This window comes from Bubalus bubalis, chromosome 2 (assembly GCF_019923935.1).
Source record: "Bubalus bubalis isolate 160015118507 breed Murrah chromosome 2, NDDB_SH_1, whole genome shotgun sequence".
NCBI classification, from domain to species: Eukaryota; Metazoa; Chordata; class Mammalia; order Artiodactyla; family Bovidae; genus Bubalus; species Bubalus bubalis.
The window spans coordinates 86,294,079-86,312,964 of NC_059158.1; the positions used below are offsets into that span (position 1 = coordinate 86,294,079).

Sequence of the window (18,886 nt, forward strand, 5' to 3'; positions counted from 1 at the left end):
AAGATGTTCCAAGTATAACTGATGAATTCCATTACATTAGAATAAAAATTAACCTTTATATACTAACAGCTTAATCTGAAACTACATTTCCTATATTGTCAGGGGATGTTCAACTTTAAAGAATCCAATATGTTGCACTTTTTTTCCTTTGTGTGCCATTTCTCAAGGATTCTCTGTTCCTTATCAGTTCCTATTCCAGGAACAAGTAGAGCTGGATGCAGTTCTCAGGACTGAGATCATGGGAAAGGGCACCTGCCTGGATTCCTCTCAGTGGCTCCCTTCAATGACTCTTTTCAGTGTCAGCAACCTTGTGTGTATTAGACTATCCATTTTCATCCTTTGTAATGGCTGAGTAATCATTTTACTAAAGATATATAAGCCTGCATTTCTGCTAATAAAATACCCTTGTTCCACTAGAGACCCCATGTCGTTCTTTCTCTCTCTCCCTCTGGCTAATTCTCTGGAGTGCAGAAACCTGCTGAGCTCACTTTCCTGCCCAGGCTTTCAAGACCTCTTCGAGAGGACGCCCTGTGCCTCCATGAGCGGTACAAGCCCTGTCCTAGGGCTTTATTGGTTCTCTGCGTAACCCAGGGAATATTAGCCTCTTTCTCTCTTTTGCTTTCTTATCAGCGACTCCAGACCACCAGGTTCCGGTCCATTAAAGGACTGCAACACTATATTGTGATTTCGTGTGTTTGTGCTTACTCAGTTGCATTCAATTCTTTGCAACCCCATGGACTGTATGTAGCCCACTGGGCTCCTCTGTCCATGGGAATTCTCCAGGCAAGAATACTGGAGTGAATTGTCATGCCCTCCTCACTGTGATTTTAGTAGATATTTTTTAAAATCTCAGTGGCCGAATTAGTTTGGAAAACACAGATCAAAAATATTTATTTCAAGAATATGATGAGCTATGACAATAACAAAAGCTAACATTTGTTGACTGCCAAGCATAGAGTTAAATGTTTCACTTGAATTAGCTCACTTAATTTAACCTTCTATAAAAATGAAGACTAATTATAGCTAAGAACTTCTCAATTAAACATAATTGCAAGTAAGGAAAACTATATTCAAGGATACTTAAACAGGAAAATCTATTATATAAGTCATTAGCCATAATCAAAGCATTATTCATGCTAGACAAAAAATATGTCACCAAGATTATATTGATTTATTGAATTAATAACTAAAAAAGTTTTTAAAAAGCAGTTACCTAAGTTTTCTTGGTATTCATAGTACAGGGATTCACTAAGGTAAATTTTGTTCATCTGTAAGTTCAGTATTGTAAAGACACAAATTAAATATATCTCAAAAGAAAATAATTTCCACTTTAAATAGTACTAGAATTTTCCCTTGACTATTTAGAAACAGATTGCAATTTACTCTTGAAAGTTAAATAAAATCAAATTAAAATACTTAGCAATTATACTTATGCCATTGTAGTAAAATGGTATTTTATTCATTGAATGGGAATTACCAAATCAGTGGTATGAATTTTGTACAAGATCATTTAATTAATTAGAAGCACTTTCATTACAAATAATTGTATAGCATGTAGAACTTTACTTAGGATGCAAAGTACCTGTACAAATGTGATTATTAGAATAATCTAACTTCATTTATTAAGTATTTAGTGTCTGGTTGCAAAGGGGTTCATCAGTCACTCATGTTCTTCTAGCTACCAGGATACTGTTTAGTAAATTAAGATAACTCATGGTCCTAATAAAAAGTTGGAGCATACTTACTTCAGTGTGAATCAGTTAAAACCTCCGAAAATGCTATTATCCAGGTGGTCCCTTGGACCTTATCATATGGCAGTTTACTTATGTTATTGTATAGTTAATAGAGCATATTTTTTCTCAAATTCCAAAATTTAAAGTGGTAGACCTGGAAGGTATTATCAACATTTTCTAGTCCAGTCCTTTACATTATAGGTGAGCAAGCTGTGATGCCAGAGATTGTCTTACTCAGTATAGGAAATTGGTAGTAGAAACATTCTGTAAAGAAGAGGGCACAAATCTCATCCATCCACCCATCAATCCTTCATTTCATGTATTCATTCATTCATCAAGTATTTATTAAATGCCTATTATGTTCTAGACCCTAGGGATATGGTGGTGATCAAAACTAGACATGGTCCCTGGCCTTACATGACTCTTTTGAGAATACAGTGGGAGGTAATGAAATGTGAATAAAATAATCACTCAAATGCATACAAGATAACAAACCAAGACAAATGTCCTTTGAAAGGGGAACCTGAGGTATGGTACTGTATAACAAGGGAACCAGACCTAAACCAGGGGGTCAGGAAGGGCTTGCTAGAGGAAGTGGCTCTTATTAAGCACAAAGGGCTGAAAATAAGTTATAAGGAGAGAAGGGAGAGGGTGAAAAGAGGTGCAATGGCTCTAGAGAAAGAATTAAATATTTGAGGAACAGAAAGTACAGCATGTTTGGAATCGAGAAGAAGTGAGAGAAGGGCAAGAAAGGGCTGGAGAGATAGATCATCCCAGATCAGCTAGGGCCTATCGTCCAGACTAATGGTTTTGTTCTTTATCTTGAGAGTCTTGGAAAGTTGTGGAAGATTTTAGCAGGAAGATAAAGTTAAAGCTCATCTTTGACAGTTTTATTTTTACATGAGCAAATACCAGATTTGTATATCCTATCCAGGGTGTAGGACACTTTCCTATGTTTTGGTTCTATAAGTGATCGTCTGGAGAAGGGGTAAGGTAGGAGAAATGGAGGACAGGAATATGGATGTGAAGAAGGATTGGAAGTTGGTCACCATAGTTTCTGGAGTAGCAGACCGTTGCCAGGCTCTACAATGAATTTGGTCTGAGAATGGAAATCACATTTGAAACATATCATTGTCTTAGAGGGTTCAAATACACCTGAGTTTTGCTTGTGGTTTGCGAACTACTTTAGGTTAGTTTTTACATGGAAAACCTCTACTCTTGGAATTTCCAAGGTCAATTGTATAGATGATGTGGTTTTCTTTTCTTCTGGTCCACTTTGTCTTTATAAAAATCCCTAGCCAGGATAAGAAATTATCTGCATTCATTAATGTCTCTCTTGAGATGTCTGAAGGTAAGGATTCTGGCTGATGTCACCTGACCAATTGGGATGCTAAAATACATCATTTATGTCAATAGAAATCTAAGTCAAGCATGTGTGAGGAACTACAAAGAACTGCTTAAAAGACTGAGTTTTTAGTCAAATGTGCATGGGCTTCCCCTGTGGCTCAGTGGTAAAAAATCCACCTGCAGTGCAGGAGCTGCAGGAGATGTGGAGCCTATCCCTGGGTTGGGAAGATCCCATGGAGGAGGAAATGCAACTGTACCCAGTATTCTTGCTTTGAGAACCCCATGACAGAGAAGCCTGGTGGGCTACAGTTCATGGCGTCTCCAGAGTCGGACATGACTGAAGCAACTAAGCATGCGTGGTCTGCAATCTCAGTTTTGAAAGACCTAGAGTTGTTGGAGCCTCATCTCATCTTCCTTCTTAAAAACCTCTGAAAGTTCTTCACTGCCTGAAGAATAATATCTCTGATGCTCAGCGTGGTCTCCTTCACACTTCTCAAGTTTTTCCCACAACGTGTTCATTTCAGGCAATCAAACTACTTCTCTAAGCCTCATTAGCCTCTCTATAAAAAAAAGGAAATAATACTCGTAGTCATTAGGACAAGAGTTAATGGTTCTGGTGGTAAAGAATCTGCCTGCCAGTGCAGGAGACATGAGATGTGGGTTCAATCCCTGGGTCAGGAAGATCCCCTGAAGGAAGAAATGGCAACCTACTACAGTATTCTTGTCAGGAGAATCCCATGGACAGAGCAGCCTAGTGGGCTACAATCCATAGGGTCACAAAGAGTAGGACACGATGGAGCATCTGAGCAAACACACAAAAAACAAGGGTTTAGCAATGGCAGATCTTTTCTTTATATGATATCTGAGAGATATCTGAGTTATTAATCTTCTTTTAAGTAATGATATGTTTCCTCCTTCCCCAAAGTTCACAACTCTGAAGAGAGTACAACACGAGCACTCACACTGAAGGATATTTTAAATGGGACATTTTCTTATAAAACATTTTTTCCAAATTGGATTTCAGGTAAGTGAATTATGTTTTACATTTTTTTAAATGTGTGGTTTTAGTGTTTTTAGTGCCAGCACATCTCTATTGTAACATAAGCCACCTTAGTTGAAATGGATTAAAAGAGCAATTATTTAGATAAGTCAAGTGGCCACCAAAGCATTTTTGACAGAACTACTTAGACAGGATTTGCTCAATAATAATGATGCCAATAGTAGCTTTAGCAGAACAGTAAAATCTGAGAATGCATTGTTAGAATAAGCTGAGCATAGGCTATAGCTTTTCAGAATGGGAAATAAGCACCTATTTAAAAGAGGTCATGAGAATTTTACAAAGAGAAATTCCACTGTTAATCTAGATAATCTAAGAAATGAACAAATCCTACCCTGAAGACAAATCCTTTAAGGGCCATAAAATTGATATTTGCATATAGTTTTTCAAAATAGCGTGTTGTTAAATGAATCCAGTCAAACAAATGGTAAAAGAAACTAATTGCGTATATTATAATTTATATCCAAAATGCCACTAAAAATTGAATATTTTTGTTTTCTCTTTAGAAAATAACATGCATATAAATAGGTTTGAAACTAAGTCAAAAACAGCCTAAATGGAATGTGTGTGTGTGTGTATATATATATTTGCAAAAGAAACATGCCATTTTAACTAGTTTATTCTCCTTATAATGACTCATTGAGAAAGACTCTGATGCTGGGAGGGAGGGATTGGGTGCAGGAGGAGAAGGGGACGACAGAGGATGAGATGGCTGGATGGCATCACTGACTTGATGGACATGGGTTTGGGTGAACTCCGGGAGTTGGTGATGGACAGGGAGGCCTGGTGTGCTGCAATTCATGGGGTCGCAAAGAGTTGGACACGACTGAGCGACTGAACTAACTAATGCAGAGAAAATCCAAGTTTATTCCTAATCACCCTGAACTGGTAAAATAAGGCTTCTACTGGCAAATACAGCATTTTTGTATAAAGTATAGGAAAGCATCCTTTCCTGTCTTCCACCATCAACTTATTGGTTTTTTTTTTTTAACTTATTTTAAATTTGACAAAGCAATGTGTACTGGACAGAGAGGAAAAAAAAATAGTCTGTCTATAAAATAAGAGAGGTGTTTCTTTGTTATAAATATATTTCTTGCTAAGGGAGATCATTTCAAGTTTTGTTTTCCTTCTTGTTTAAAGGACAAGAATATCTTCATCAATCTACAGATAATAATGTAGTATTTTATAATATTGAAACAGGAGAATCATATACCATTTTGAGTAATACCACCATGGTATGTATCCACCATCATCTTCCTCCTCAAAAATCTCTGCCAGCTCTTCACTGACCAAGGAACAGAGTTCAAACTCGGAGCACCTGATCTGGACCCAACTTGCCTTCTCAGCTGTCTCCCACCATAGTTATCCTCCAATTCTCTCTGCTAGTCACACTAGGTTACTATCCTTGCCTCCTCAATTACTAGCATTTTTCTTCCTCTGTAGAACTAGTATCCCATGAAATAAGAGGTACAAACTCAGTTCTTCTGGCCAGGCAAATTGAGTTCAGATCCTCACTCTCATTTACTAGTTATGGGTCCTTGGGGTTCCACATTCTAGCATCCTCATTGTGCCTCAGATTCTTCTTCTGTAGAGTAGGAATAATAATACCACTTTGGGTCAGTATAAGAATTAAATAAAGGGACATTTGAAAGTGCTTAGAACAGTGCTCAGTAAGAGAGCTCAGTGACTAGTCCTATGGTACATACGCACACATTCTTCTGTCCTAGGCTCTCGGACCTCCTACTTTCTCTACCCTCAGTAGCCTAGTAATCTCTTAGTCAAGCTTGGCTGATATTTCTCCTTCTCTGGGCAACACATGATCCTCTCATTTGCATTTAATCACTTCTTCCTCAAAATTTTTGCAGTGCTGTATTTACCTCTCTCTTATAAAACTGTCTAAATTATAATGTTATTTATTTACAAGTTTAATATTATAAGCCTCTTAAAATCACAAAGTGTATCTTATTTATCATACCGTCATCCCTTAAAGTGTAGTAAATTTCTTTGTATATGGTAGGTATTACCTAAACTTTTAAAAAATTACTTTTAATGTATATGTGGGAGTATATCAATGATATAATATTCTCTTAGAACTATAAATGTATATGGCTCTGTTATTTTTTCTGTATTCTAATCAATTTCTTCATAATTTCAGAAAAGTGTGAATGCTTCAAATTATGGTTTATCACCTGATCGGCAATTTGCATACCTAGAAAGTGATTATTCAAAGGTATTGGCAATTTAATTTGGATTTGTCTGATTACATCTCCTATTAACCCACAGACTGGTCTCTAAAAGAGGAAACAAAAATCTCTTTACCTCTAAATATTTGAGAAATTAATGCAATTCTAGTTGAATCCCCAAAGCATAACAGTAACATACAAGTAATTCAGAAATTGGCATTCTTGTCTGGCTATCATCAAGTATTAAAAATTACTTTCATCCTGAGGGAAAAATTTATTTTGGGGGCACTGATATTCATCATAAAAATGTTATTTGGCATCATTAGTCAATTCTCACTTATTTTAACCTTTTAAATATTTATTATTATTGAAAATGGAACTATCACAGTGTATCTTATTTAACTCACTTGCTCAAGCACAATAATATACAGTCAGTGGTTAGACCACAGTTTAATCTGTGTCTTTGAAAGCCTTGTGTAGTGTAGCAGTATCCATAGCTGGACTGTTTAGCCGTACTTAATTTCCCCTTCCTGGATGAGGTTGTGGAGGGAAGATAATCAACTTATTTTTTTCTACATACTTTTACTGGCAAAAGAATTTATTTCAAATTCAACTTCTAATAATTACTTTGATATCAAGAACCTTTTGTTTTAACTGCCATTTTTCAAATTTAGTTGAGATGCAAAACTCCCTCAATGCAGAGAATGAAAAGTCAAGCTTGCCCCTCCCCCATTGTTCTGACAGCTGATTATTTTCCAGTGGACCAGGACTTGGTCACCTGCAATCTTCAGAAAGACATGTCTCAACATGCTGGAGTTTCTTTGCCAAAAGGTTGAAAACCCTTTAAGAAATAAAATCCAAAATAATACTTGATTTGTTCACTTAACTACAGTACAGATGCATGTCAGGAAGCAACAGTTAGAACTGGACATGGAACAACAGACTGGTTCCAAATAGGAAAAGGAGTACGTCCAGGCTGTATATTGTCACCCTGCTTATTTAACTTACATGCAGAGTACATCATGAGAAACGCTGGGCTGGAAGAAGCACAAGCTGGAATCAAGATTGCCAGGAGAAATATCAATAACCTCAGATATGCATATGATATGACCCTTATGGCAGGAGGCAAAAAACTAAAAAGCCTCTTGATGAAAGTGAAAGAGGAGAATGAAAAAGTTGGCTTAAAACTCAACATTCAGAAAACTAAGATCATGGCATCTAGTCCCATCACTTCATGGCAAATAGATGGGGAAACAATGGAAACAGTGACAGACTTTATTTTTGTGGACTCCAAAATCACTGCAGATGGTGATTGCAGCTATGAAATTAAAAGATGCTTGCTCCTTGGAAGAAAAGTTATGACCAATCTAGATAGCATATTAAAAAGCAGAGACATTATTTCGCCAACAAAGGTCCATCTAGTCAAAGCTATGGTTCTTCCAGTCATCATGTATGGATGTGAGAGTTGAACTGTAAAGAAAGCTGAGTGCTGAAGAATTGATGCTTTTGAACTGTGGTGTTGGAGAAGACTTTTGAGAGACCCTTGGACTACAAGGAGATCCAACCAGTCATTCCTAAAGGAAATCAGTCCTGAATATTCATAGGAAGTACTGATGCTGAAGCTGAAACTCCAATACTTTGGCCACATGATATGAAGAACTGACTCATTTGAAAGGACACTGATGCTGGGAAAGATTGAAGGTGGCGGGAGAAGAGGACGACAGAGGATAAGTTGGTTGGCTGGCATCACTGACTCAATGGACATGAGTTTGAGTAAACTCTGGGAGTTGGTGGTAGCCAGGGAGGCCTGGTGGCCTGCAGTCCATGGGGTCAGACACAACTGAGAAACTGAACTGAACAGTACAGATAAACAATGAAAAAAAGAGCAGTTTTCTTTTTTTCCTGGAGGAATTACAAGCTGTATATCTCTTATTTATTTTTTCAATATCTATTATTTAAAAAAAAAAAAACTATGCTCAAAAAAAGCAAGCATTTTATAAGAAACTATATGATGGATAAAATTAGCTTTACCCAGTTTTATGGGATATTATAATTATTACTCAGGTACAGGGTAATCCTTACAGGACTTGGAAATTGTAGTGATTTTACTTCAATCAAGGTTAAGTAGAAAGGGAACAAATTTAGAATACAACGTGTTAGAGAAAAGCTTTTTATATTAAGAAATGTCTTTGGATATACTTTTTATGGAGTAAGGGTTGAATCACTGCTGAGATTAGTTCTGGAATTTGGATGAACAGCACAGAAGTCTACAGTAAAACTCTTTAAATGACACTCATTTGGAATTGAAACATCTCTTTCCTAGTGCTTTGTGAAAACAGTTTTTATAATTCTGAACCTTGAACTGAGTGATCTATGATTCTACCTTATTGACCTGAGCCTCTTGTGAATCATAATTTGTCTTTGCCTCTTTTCTTCCTGACAGCTTTGGAGATACTCTTACACAGCAACATATCACATCTACGACCTTACAAACGGGTAAAATGTCATGTCTTTTTATTAACACAACTTCAATCTCATATAGAGCCTCCAGACTCTAATTTGAGATTGACTGTGTTATCTTATTTCTAATCTTAGTTTCTTACGTCTTTATAATAAACATATACCTATGCAACTTAAGAAATTCAAAGAAATACTTCCTTGGAATATTCACCTGTTTTTATTTGACTGATATCTTACATTTTTATACAAAACATAGTTTTGTTTTTCCTACTTTTGAACACCTAATTATAAATTTCTAGTTTATGAAAGTAAACATATCTATAAAAGTACCAAAAATGCATGGGAATGATACATGGGGAGAGGGGCTCCTTCAATGGAAGGAAGCAGAAGGGAGGGAAATGTAGCATTTAATCTAAATTTAATTAATATTATGCTAATTGTTTTTAAATGCAAAATGTTAATATTTTTAATTTAGATGAGTAAATTATCATCTATTATATTATTTTCTATATCTCTGTGTTTAATTTTTTGAAATATTTACAGCTTAAAAAAAATTAAAAGAATGAGTAGGTAGGCAAAGGACTGAGGGAGAGAATTTCTGACAGAAGCAACAACATGAAAGACCTAAAAAGAAAGGGAGAGCACAGAGTGTTCAGGAAATTCAAAGTAGGTCAGTTGAGTTGAAATTGGAGGAGGGCATGCTTACTAATAGGAGGCGGTGTAAGGTTGGGAAGGAATTGAGGCCAGAAATCATGCAGTAAATAATAATAAGGAAGCCATTAAGAAGAGTTTAGTTCTCATCCTGATGACGATAGGGAATCACTGAATGGTTTTAAATGGGAAATGACATGATCAGATTTGCACTTACGAAAAATCACTCTAAATATGGGCAATGAATTGGTTTAGTTACTCATCTTAATGTGATATCCTATTTGCTGTTATATAAAAGGGAAAATAATTATATGGCTTGAAAAGGCATTAAAAATCTTACAGTCTATTTCCCCTTTTGTCCAGTAAAAGCACAAAAATTTAAAGACAACTTTCTACTTCTTCTAAATTCTTTCTACTTCTTTCAGAAAAGAATGATTCTGATCTTCTTGAACTGTCAAATTAAGAAATAGGATCTGCTATATAATGTAGACTCTAAATCCATCCAATACACTCTTGAGTCTTTTCCTCTGTATCCACATTGTTACCGAAGTCAAGAAGTGTTTATTGAGCAACTCTTACGTGGGCTTCCCCAATGGCTCACTGGGTGAAGAATCTGCCTGCAATGCAGGAGACAGAGGAGTCAGCCCCTGGGTAGGGAAGATCCCCTGGGTAAGGAAATGCAACCCACTCCAGTATTCTTACCTGGAAAATCCCATGGGCAGAGGAGCCTGGTGGGCTACAGTTCAAAGGGTGGAAAAGGATCAGACGCAAGTGAGCACAAGCACAGACAGACATATGACAGGGAGACACAAATGAGTTTGAGGTGGTAACCCTATTATCAAAATCTTTAGACTAGTGAAATGGAAACCTTACTCTTTCAGTAGCATTTCTCAAGGCTTTAATCATTTCCTTGTTTTTCTTTTAATCATTTTAAAGTTCTGTGGAGGTTCACCAAATTAAATAACATTCCAAAAGAAGATGACAATACTAGTATTTTAATCATGGTTTCTATAAACTTCATGGCCTAGAAGCATTTTAAATATTTAGCTTTTGTGCAGTGAACTTAATCAAACCACTGTTGTGTTTTCCTGCACAACGTCAGATTGTTTTTTGGTCAGGTAAATACACCATAATTTAAGGAGTGAAGAATGACAAATTTGTTGAAATGCAAGGCAAGACTGAATATCATTCATTCCAAGTCTTCTATGTGCCTCTGAAAATTGTATTTAAAAAATCTACCTTAGAGAAGATGAGGATCGTTCTGGTTTCAAGCAAGGGAAGGGTAACTGAAGAGATGAAAGCCTTTGTAAAGAACCGTGCTCCGTTTTCTCTCATACTGTAAAACAGACAGTGGCCGCTGTGGTGGCTTGCCAGCCGTGAAGAGACGGTGGGCTGAGATTTTCAGCTTGTCTGCATGATTGCATAGATGATTCCATGGGATATGGAAACCTAAAGCAATGTTACGATGTCAAGGTAACATGGACACTGATTTGAGACAGAGCAGTAAATGGGGGCAAATGTCTTCTCTCCTGAGACATTCTTTTTCCTCTGCCCTCCTATGTTGATCTGTTCCGAACATTCTAGTGGCCTGGTGCTTACAAAATGCCTTCTACGATCAGGATCCCCACTGCAACACCAACATTCTTCCTCTGTGGCAATCACTTTTTCTACAGTCAAAGTTGATCTGTCCAGTGCCGTGTTCCCTCATTGTTTGCTAGGCCGCATCATACTTTGTGATGTAATAAGTTAAATCAAGGTAACATGTGTTAGAAGTGTTCACAAGTGTCCAAACTTTAAAATGATGGGAAAAATAGAAACAGCAAGCCTATGTCAGGTTGGAGAGATGTTTTTGGAGGGGGCAGACAAGGAGTCTTCCTTCATATGCCTCACATTATACCTTGGAGGTAGGTCTTGTTTTGCATCTCCACACAAGCATTCTTGATGAAACTATTCATTTCAAGAAGATAATAGTCAAAATTTAAACAAGACATCCTATGACTCTAACACTTATAAAAGTCTGAACATATTCTTGCTGAAGAACTACAAAGTCTCCATGGTGCAAGTCAGTCAATTGAGTATTTGCAGGATGACTTAAAGCATCAAAGTGAGATTTTGGGCCAATAGTATATTTGAAATTGGGCTTCCCAGGGGGCACTAGTGGGAAAGAACACGCCTGCCAATGCAGGAGACGTAAGAGATGTGGGTTTGATCCTTGGGTTGAGAATATCCCCTGAAGGACAGCATGGAAACTCACTCCAGTATTCTTGCCTGGAGAATCCCATGGACAGATGGAGGCTGGCAGGCTACAGTCCATAGGGTCACAAAGAGTCGGACATGACTAAAGCGACTTAGCACACAAGCATGCATATTTGAAATTTCCCCATGGGTGGAGGACTTTCAAGCTTAAGGCATACTGCCCAGTATATGATCTGTTTTTCAGTTTAGCTTGAGATCAGATGTTCCTTTCTTTTTCTGATTTCAAGTCAGATCCCTGGGGAGATTGTCAAATGGCATCTTATTTTCAAAAATTTGAAATGCATATGCATTCACAGGGATGGGGGTTGTGAATGAAAATGTGGAAGAGTACATATTAAACTTTAGCACAATTATAGAATTTCAGAGCTGGAAGTCTCTTTAGCGACCATTTCAGCCTTGTGTGTACAAATTTTACAGTTCTGAGGGTTAAGAGACTTGAGTTTAATGATGGGTCTGCCAAGAACTAGCAATATTATTTTTTAAAAGTCCTATCATTTCTCTAATCTTAAGTTTATTTTCACAAGACTAGGGAGATTCAATTAGATAATTTCTAGAGGTATTTCCACTTAGTCTATAAACATTTAATCCATTCACCTCAGTATAAAAGGTCAGAAAACTGAGATCCAGAGACATTAAATGACCTGTGAACTAATGAAGAACTACAACTACCGCCCCATGTCTTCTGTCTCATGTTATATCACATTCTTTCTATTACGTTTGCAGAAGCATAGATGATGATGCATTATTTTTTTTTTCTTTTTATACCTATTATTTGCACTGAACAGCAAAATTCATTTGTTTGTTTTTTTTTCTTTCTTTCTTTTCTTCTAGGGAGTTTATAAGAAGAAATGAGCTTCCTCGTCCAATTCAGTATTTATGCTGGTCGCCTGTTGGGAGTAAATTAGTAAGTGTTTAAATTATAGAAGTGTTTAATCATTTAAATAAAAGAGGAGCCATTTGATTTTGGCCTTTGTTAAATTTCCCTGCCTGAAAAAAAATACATTTATGACTATTTTAAGTGGTTAAAAATGGGAAGAGTTTAGATAAATTGAAACCCATCTGAGAATTCCGCAAAATCTCAAGCTCATGGATAGACTTCTTTAAATATCGCAGTCAAAAACTTTATCCTCATACTCAGCCAGAATGCGTTGTGCCAGAAAGCTCAGGAAAAATATGGTTTTCACAAGTTTCCCAGACTAGCTTCAGACAACATGAAATTTTGTCCAAGCTCTTATTTAAGGACTCTAAATAAAGATTAGATCTGGCTAGCTATTAATATTCAGAGATTTATTTGACTTTCTGTTAATATACACAATTATTTATTTACTTAATAAAAGCAACTAATATAATAGCAGACATTGTTCTTTATTTAATATATAGACTTTAAAATCATAACTTTTATATGTTAAAAATCATAATGTTAATGTGAGTTGGTTGGTATTTTTTGACCTGTTAAAATGGTATCTTAGTTGCAAGTCTTTTCATATCTGGATTATCACTCTTTTTAAAAGTATTAGGTGAATAATTAACACAAATATGCAAACTTTATTGTGTTTCTTATGAAATTTCTCCTTATTAACTAACTTACCACCACTTGTAGGCATATGTCTATCAAAACAATATCTATCTGAAACAAAGACCAGAAGACCCACCTTTTCAAATAACATATAATGGAAAAGAAAATAAAATATTTAATGGAATCCCAGACTGGGTTTACGAAGGTACGTCGTATTCTTTTTCTTCTGCTGTGGTTAGGCTTTTAATTGAAAATAATCACACGCATTTAGTAACATTTAGATGAGTGGTATGTTGCTGTGATGAGGGTGGCATTTCTGAAAGCTGTTATCAGGTTATGAACAGGACGTGCACATTCTGAAAGAACGAAATCTTGTTATCAGACTGGTGGAATTTATTTTCATGAGCATTATAAAGCAGTAGTAATAATTTATATTCTAAGAAGTATATGGTCCTTAGAAGCAGTGTGAGTATATTTTCTCAGGTTTATCTTTTCTTGCAAAATAAACCTTTTATCCAAAACTAAAGAGCTGTCTATATTATTGTGCAGGAAAATTTTCTTAGTTCTCAATGCTGTCGTGAATTTTGTCCTCTTTCTTAGCTCATGTAGGATCCAGGACTTAATTGGACTTTAAAAGGTCTTCTAGTCCTTGCCTTTGTTAAAAAAAAAAAAAAAATATATATATATATATATATATCTATATATAACTAAATTAACAGTTTTTTTTAAATATTCCTAGAACAGAAAGTTAACTTTCAAATTTATGTTGCTCTGTAGTATAAGTATGGTTTTCCTTGTCTTGGCTACTTTAGATGACTGTAAAGAAGCTCCCCCCAACGGGAAAATTAATTATTGTTGAGATTTTATTTTAAAAAATACATTCCTGATTAATGTCAATTCCCCAGTACACTAATTGATGTTTGATATAGGGTATAAGGTTACACTATTCCTCTATACCCAGCTTATTCATCTTTTGATAACCAAAGCATGATATATATCACATCCACATTAAATAAATTATTTCAGTTAATAAATGGCTATATACAATGTATTTTGAAGTATTTACAATTATTTTGAGTAAGCTGTCTCAGTAACTAATAATAATATGCTAGTATTTATTTTTCAGAGGAAATGCTTGCTACAAAATATGCTCTCTGGTGGTCTCCTAATGGAAAATTTTTGGCGTATGCAGAATTTAATGACACAGAGATACCAGTTATTGCCTATTCCTATTATGGTGATGAACAATATCCTAGAACAATAAATATTCCATACCCAAAGGTATGTGGAATACTTTTAGCAGATGCTTCCATTTCCCTGCTGTCAAAATGAGCAACCAATACCGTGAATAGAGGTGGGATCAACAAGTTTGGAGAGCTTCTTATCCTTGTGCATTGTAAGGCAAACATTGTACTGTGCTCTATTATTTATGTGGACATCTGTTGCTTTGGACATCTGGTTGTGCTGGATGAAGTAGTCTTTGCAAAATCCATTGCAGTCTTTGAAAAACATATGGTCTAGATCATGGAGGAAAAACAAGCTTAACTTAATTTTAATTTTTTTCTTACTTCATGCTCCAAATTCAGGGTAAAGTTCTGTTTTGCAATTCCTTCTGAATTCTGATCTAAATGCAAACTAGAATGGGAAATTAAGACGTTGAATGTGATGTTCCTGTCAGGTCAAAGCAAGTAGGAGTTATGGTCTTTTCTGGACATTTATAGCGACTTCACTTTCCCTTTTCCCTTTCATGCATTGGAGAAGGAAATGGCAACCCAGTCCAGTATTCTTGCCTGGAGGATCCCAGGGACAGGGGAGCCTGGTGGGCTGCCATCTATGGGGTCGCATAGAGTTGGACATGACTAAGCAACTTAGCAGCAGCAGCATGGTAGTTTAAGTTTATAAGCCTAGGTTCTTCTTTGAGGGAATTAGACATGCTGTGAACCAATGTTTCTTACATAAACATTCTAAAATTCTTAGCTTATGTACTTCACATGCAGTCCCACCTCTCAAGAGAGGCCTCCTGAAAATAAGAGGCCTCATGAAAATAAATTCCACCAGAATGGCCATGTCACAGTGGAGAAATGTCATAATCTGAGTTAATTTAGAAAGGAAATCTGAAAGATCAAATCACAAATTCTCCTCTGGCATGAGGAGTAGAAGTGATTTTAGAAGGTAATTCTTTGTTCTTAAGTCACTATTGTTTTTCCTTGCCAAAGGGAACCCTGTTATAGAGGTCCCTATATTGACAAAGACGGGAAGGACATGCATAGACAGAAGTGGATTCTGAAGCAAGTCAAAGTGGCCATAGTGAGAGAAATAGAAATTCCAGATAGTCTAAAATTTATATTAAAAATCATATGAGAAAAGGAAATGAGTATGGGGGAGGGTGTCTGTTTAGGTAGAAGATACTTCAAAGATTGTGTATTAAGTCTGAAAGCTGGGGGTATTTGGAAGTGAGAGGTATGATCCTTGGAACCCAAAAGATGGAAAAGAACTTGGATCTTTAGAAGGTTGTATGGAGCAGGAAGAGATGAAGAAACCCAGAAGTCAGGAGCAACTCACACTGACAGAGAAGTCAGGACCCCAATTCTCCTGTTTCTTTGAAGCTGAAGCTGCTGAACATCTGACACTGGACTGAGAAGTGAGGCAACTATATATATGGCCTATATGCCTAATTTTTGTGGATTTAAATTATTTGACAATTTTAAGGTTCTCTTTTTCTGTGGTAAAATAACAGAACTCTAAGAAGATTCGTGAACATGAACTACACTGCCATGTAAACCTAGGGCATATGCTAAGGCAAAAAGCACAAAGCAAGAACAGTGTAAACCACAAGACATTTTATTTTGGGGTGGAATTTTCCTAATTTGGGGGCATTGAAAGCAGTAATAATTTAAGCAGCTACTAGACTGTTTGGTAATTGTCCTAGATTAAATTACAGGGTAAAAGCAAAAAGTATTTTTCATTATTTATTCTTTACACTCCCCAAATCAAGCTCCCTCTGCACTCCCCTTGGCACATGGAGAAATTATTACAATTATCCTAATAACAATAATAATAGTGCAAACTATCTGTCTTAAAAGTCAGAAAAGAGAATATCGATTATGGAACTACACTTTTAAATCCCTAATAGTTTTCCCTATGAATTAAAGCTCCCATTAATCACTAAGAGTATGTATTTTCACTCTGGTTGCACAATATTTGTAATTACACTGCAATGAAATTTGTAAACGTTAGAATGTTTTCAACAGTAATATACCTAACAATTACTAGCTTATAAAAATACGCCTAAATTCCAAAAGTGTCTTTAAAATGTTGGTGATAATTAGAATTTTGTGAGTTTATCTATCTCCACTTTCTTCACAGGCTGGAGCTAAGAATCCTGTTGTTAGGATCTTTATCATTGATGCCACTTACCCTGAGCATATAGGTCCCAGAGAAGTGCCAGTACCAGCAATGATAGCCTCAAGGTAAATTCATCTCTGATGCTCCCCACCTTTTAAACTGAATTTTAGCACTGAAATTTCTTCATCAGGGTTTACATTTCTTTTCTAGCAAGTTTGCAATGACTATGCTACAATAAAAATAAATAAATAAATTAGCATGCCAAACTAAACACATAGCAAAATTAAAATTCACAAATAAGTTTTCTAAACTGATGTGAACATACTAACCCTTTACATACATATAAAGATGACCAGAGTACTCAGTCTAAGTGCTGCTTCCCTTGGATATGTGAGTGTAAGCTAGGGACAAACAAGGAGATAGTAAAATTTATGCATGCTCTCTGCCTGGCTTCCTTCAAGTCTGGCCTACTTTTTCCCAGCATTTGTGGATCATGCTTATTATATGTGCATGGCAAACAGGAGAAGATAAGCCAACCCCCTCCAAATATTAGTGTTTTTCACTAGGATGCAGTCTATTTGAAGTGACCCGGTTGTAGCATTATCTGTTTGTGGATGAACTGCAGGCAGACCTGGACAGAAGCATTTTCATTTCTGTGAAAGGTACCAGCATGGTACCCATTGAGATCTTGTCTGATTGATCCTGGTCATTCTGGTTGACATGGAAAACAGGGAGGGGTCCATAAGCCCTGTCTGGCTGGCATCCTTACTCCTTCCCATATTCTCTCAGAACAAGGCTTGACTCCTCTTCTCCTGCCTCAGGAGGAAGGTCAGCCAGGGCCAGATGATTGATTAATAGGAAAAAAAACACCTCATCAGAGGCCTCTGCCGGACTTTGCCAAGGTGAATCCACTCTCGGATAATCAAACATTCTTTTTTTTTTTTTTCAATTATCCATTATTCCCCACCCTAATCTGGTTGATGAAAACTGGACTAAATATATCTGATTTTTTTATGCATCATTCTCCTCCAGAGGCAAGCAGGACGAAAGAAAGCATCATTTGTGCATCTGTAATATACTAACAATGTAATAATATCTAACATTTTTTGAGCACTCACTATGTTGTATGTATAGTTTGTAAGCACTTTAAGCATTCTTAGTAAATCTTTACAGCAACCTTTCATACTGGTAATGTTATTATTCCCATATTATATAGAAACAGAGGCACAGATATGTTAGTCAAGGTAGTATAACTAGTAGGAGATAAAGCCAGACTCTGAACTAGAGATCCCTTGTAGCTCTGTGATTCCTTTTACAACAAGGTCCAACATTTTGTGGTTTATTTACATTGTTGTTCTCTACACGTTCACCCTCAGAGCCAGGTAATCATTGCTTCCTTTCACCAACATCCACTTTGTGCCAAGCACTGTTTGAGTTACTTTGCATACACTATCTCTGATTATTATACTAACCCAAATTTCAACCCCTGACCTGTAGCTAAAACTTAGCTTCCAACACAAACCTGCCTGGAAAGAAAGGTGGTCTTTTATCCACTTAGCTCTCTTTTAATTAGTTAAAAAGTGAAAACTTGAGTTCAGCTATGGAAAAATAGGCAATTGAATGCTTTTTGTCCTGTAGGTTGGCCAATAACTTTGGCCTTGTGTCTTAATTTTTTTCCTAAGCTATTAAAATCCCAACTGGGGAGAAAATTCAATTATAAAATCATTCTATTAGATCAGTGAACTCTTGTATGTTCTCTAAAACTTAGCAGGTGTATTTAAATTTTTAATGTTTAAAAGAATATTTTGCCTTCCTTACCTGTGGCTTAAGTGTTTCAGAATAATAAAATATGTCCTTTAGAAAACACAAATTAAGAAATTATTTGAATGTGATATTGATTTATAGTTGTGACTTTCTGTTTTGATTTGTTTGCAGTGATTATTATTTCAGTTGGCTCACATGGGTTACTGATGATCGAATATGTTTGCAGTGGCTAAAAAGAATCCAAAATGTTTCAGTCTTGTCTACATGTGATTTCAGGGAAGACTGGCAGACATGGAACTGTCCAAAGGTATGTTGCATTAAAACCACAGAGGTGTATTTCTGAAGATAAAAGTACAAGAGTGGGGACTTATCTATAGCTAATATTTTATATTATAAAGCAGAATTACTGCATTCAACTCCTGATTGCTTTGCAAAAAACACTATTTGAAGGTTCGTTATTTTTATTAAACCAGTAAGATACCTTTTGTTTTCTTGAATGACTTTGTATTGAAACTGAATAGAGAAAAAGATTAAATGACAATGCCATACTGGGAAAATCAGGTATCTGGTTTTG

General features: G+C 36.1%; 1 protein-coding gene across 4 annotated transcripts in view; it reads left to right on the forward strand.

The window, feature by feature from the left end:
* LOC102411144 (fibroblast activation protein alpha) overlaps window positions 1–18,886 on the forward strand; it is a 78,088-nt gene that overhangs the window by 14,494 nt on the left and 44,708 nt on the right. For all 4 annotated transcript variants that reach the window (XM_044934652.2, XM_025275886.3, XM_025275889.3 and 1 more), the window contains 9 exons: window positions 4,006–4,104; window positions 5,278–5,372; window positions 6,293–6,367; window positions 8,764–8,816; window positions 12,519–12,591; window positions 13,288–13,408; window positions 14,330–14,484; window positions 16,570–16,673; window positions 18,484–18,619. In XM_044934652.2, the coding sequence (XP_044790587.1) occupies window positions 4,006–4,104; window positions 5,278–5,372; window positions 6,293–6,367; window positions 8,764–8,816; window positions 12,519–12,591; window positions 13,288–13,408; window positions 14,330–14,484; window positions 16,570–16,673; window positions 18,484–18,619 (911 nt within the window). The remainder of the gene's footprint in view (window positions 1–4,005; window positions 4,105–5,277; window positions 5,373–6,292; window positions 6,368–8,763; window positions 8,817–12,518; window positions 12,592–13,287; window positions 13,409–14,329; window positions 14,485–16,569; window positions 16,674–18,483; window positions 18,620–18,886) is intronic.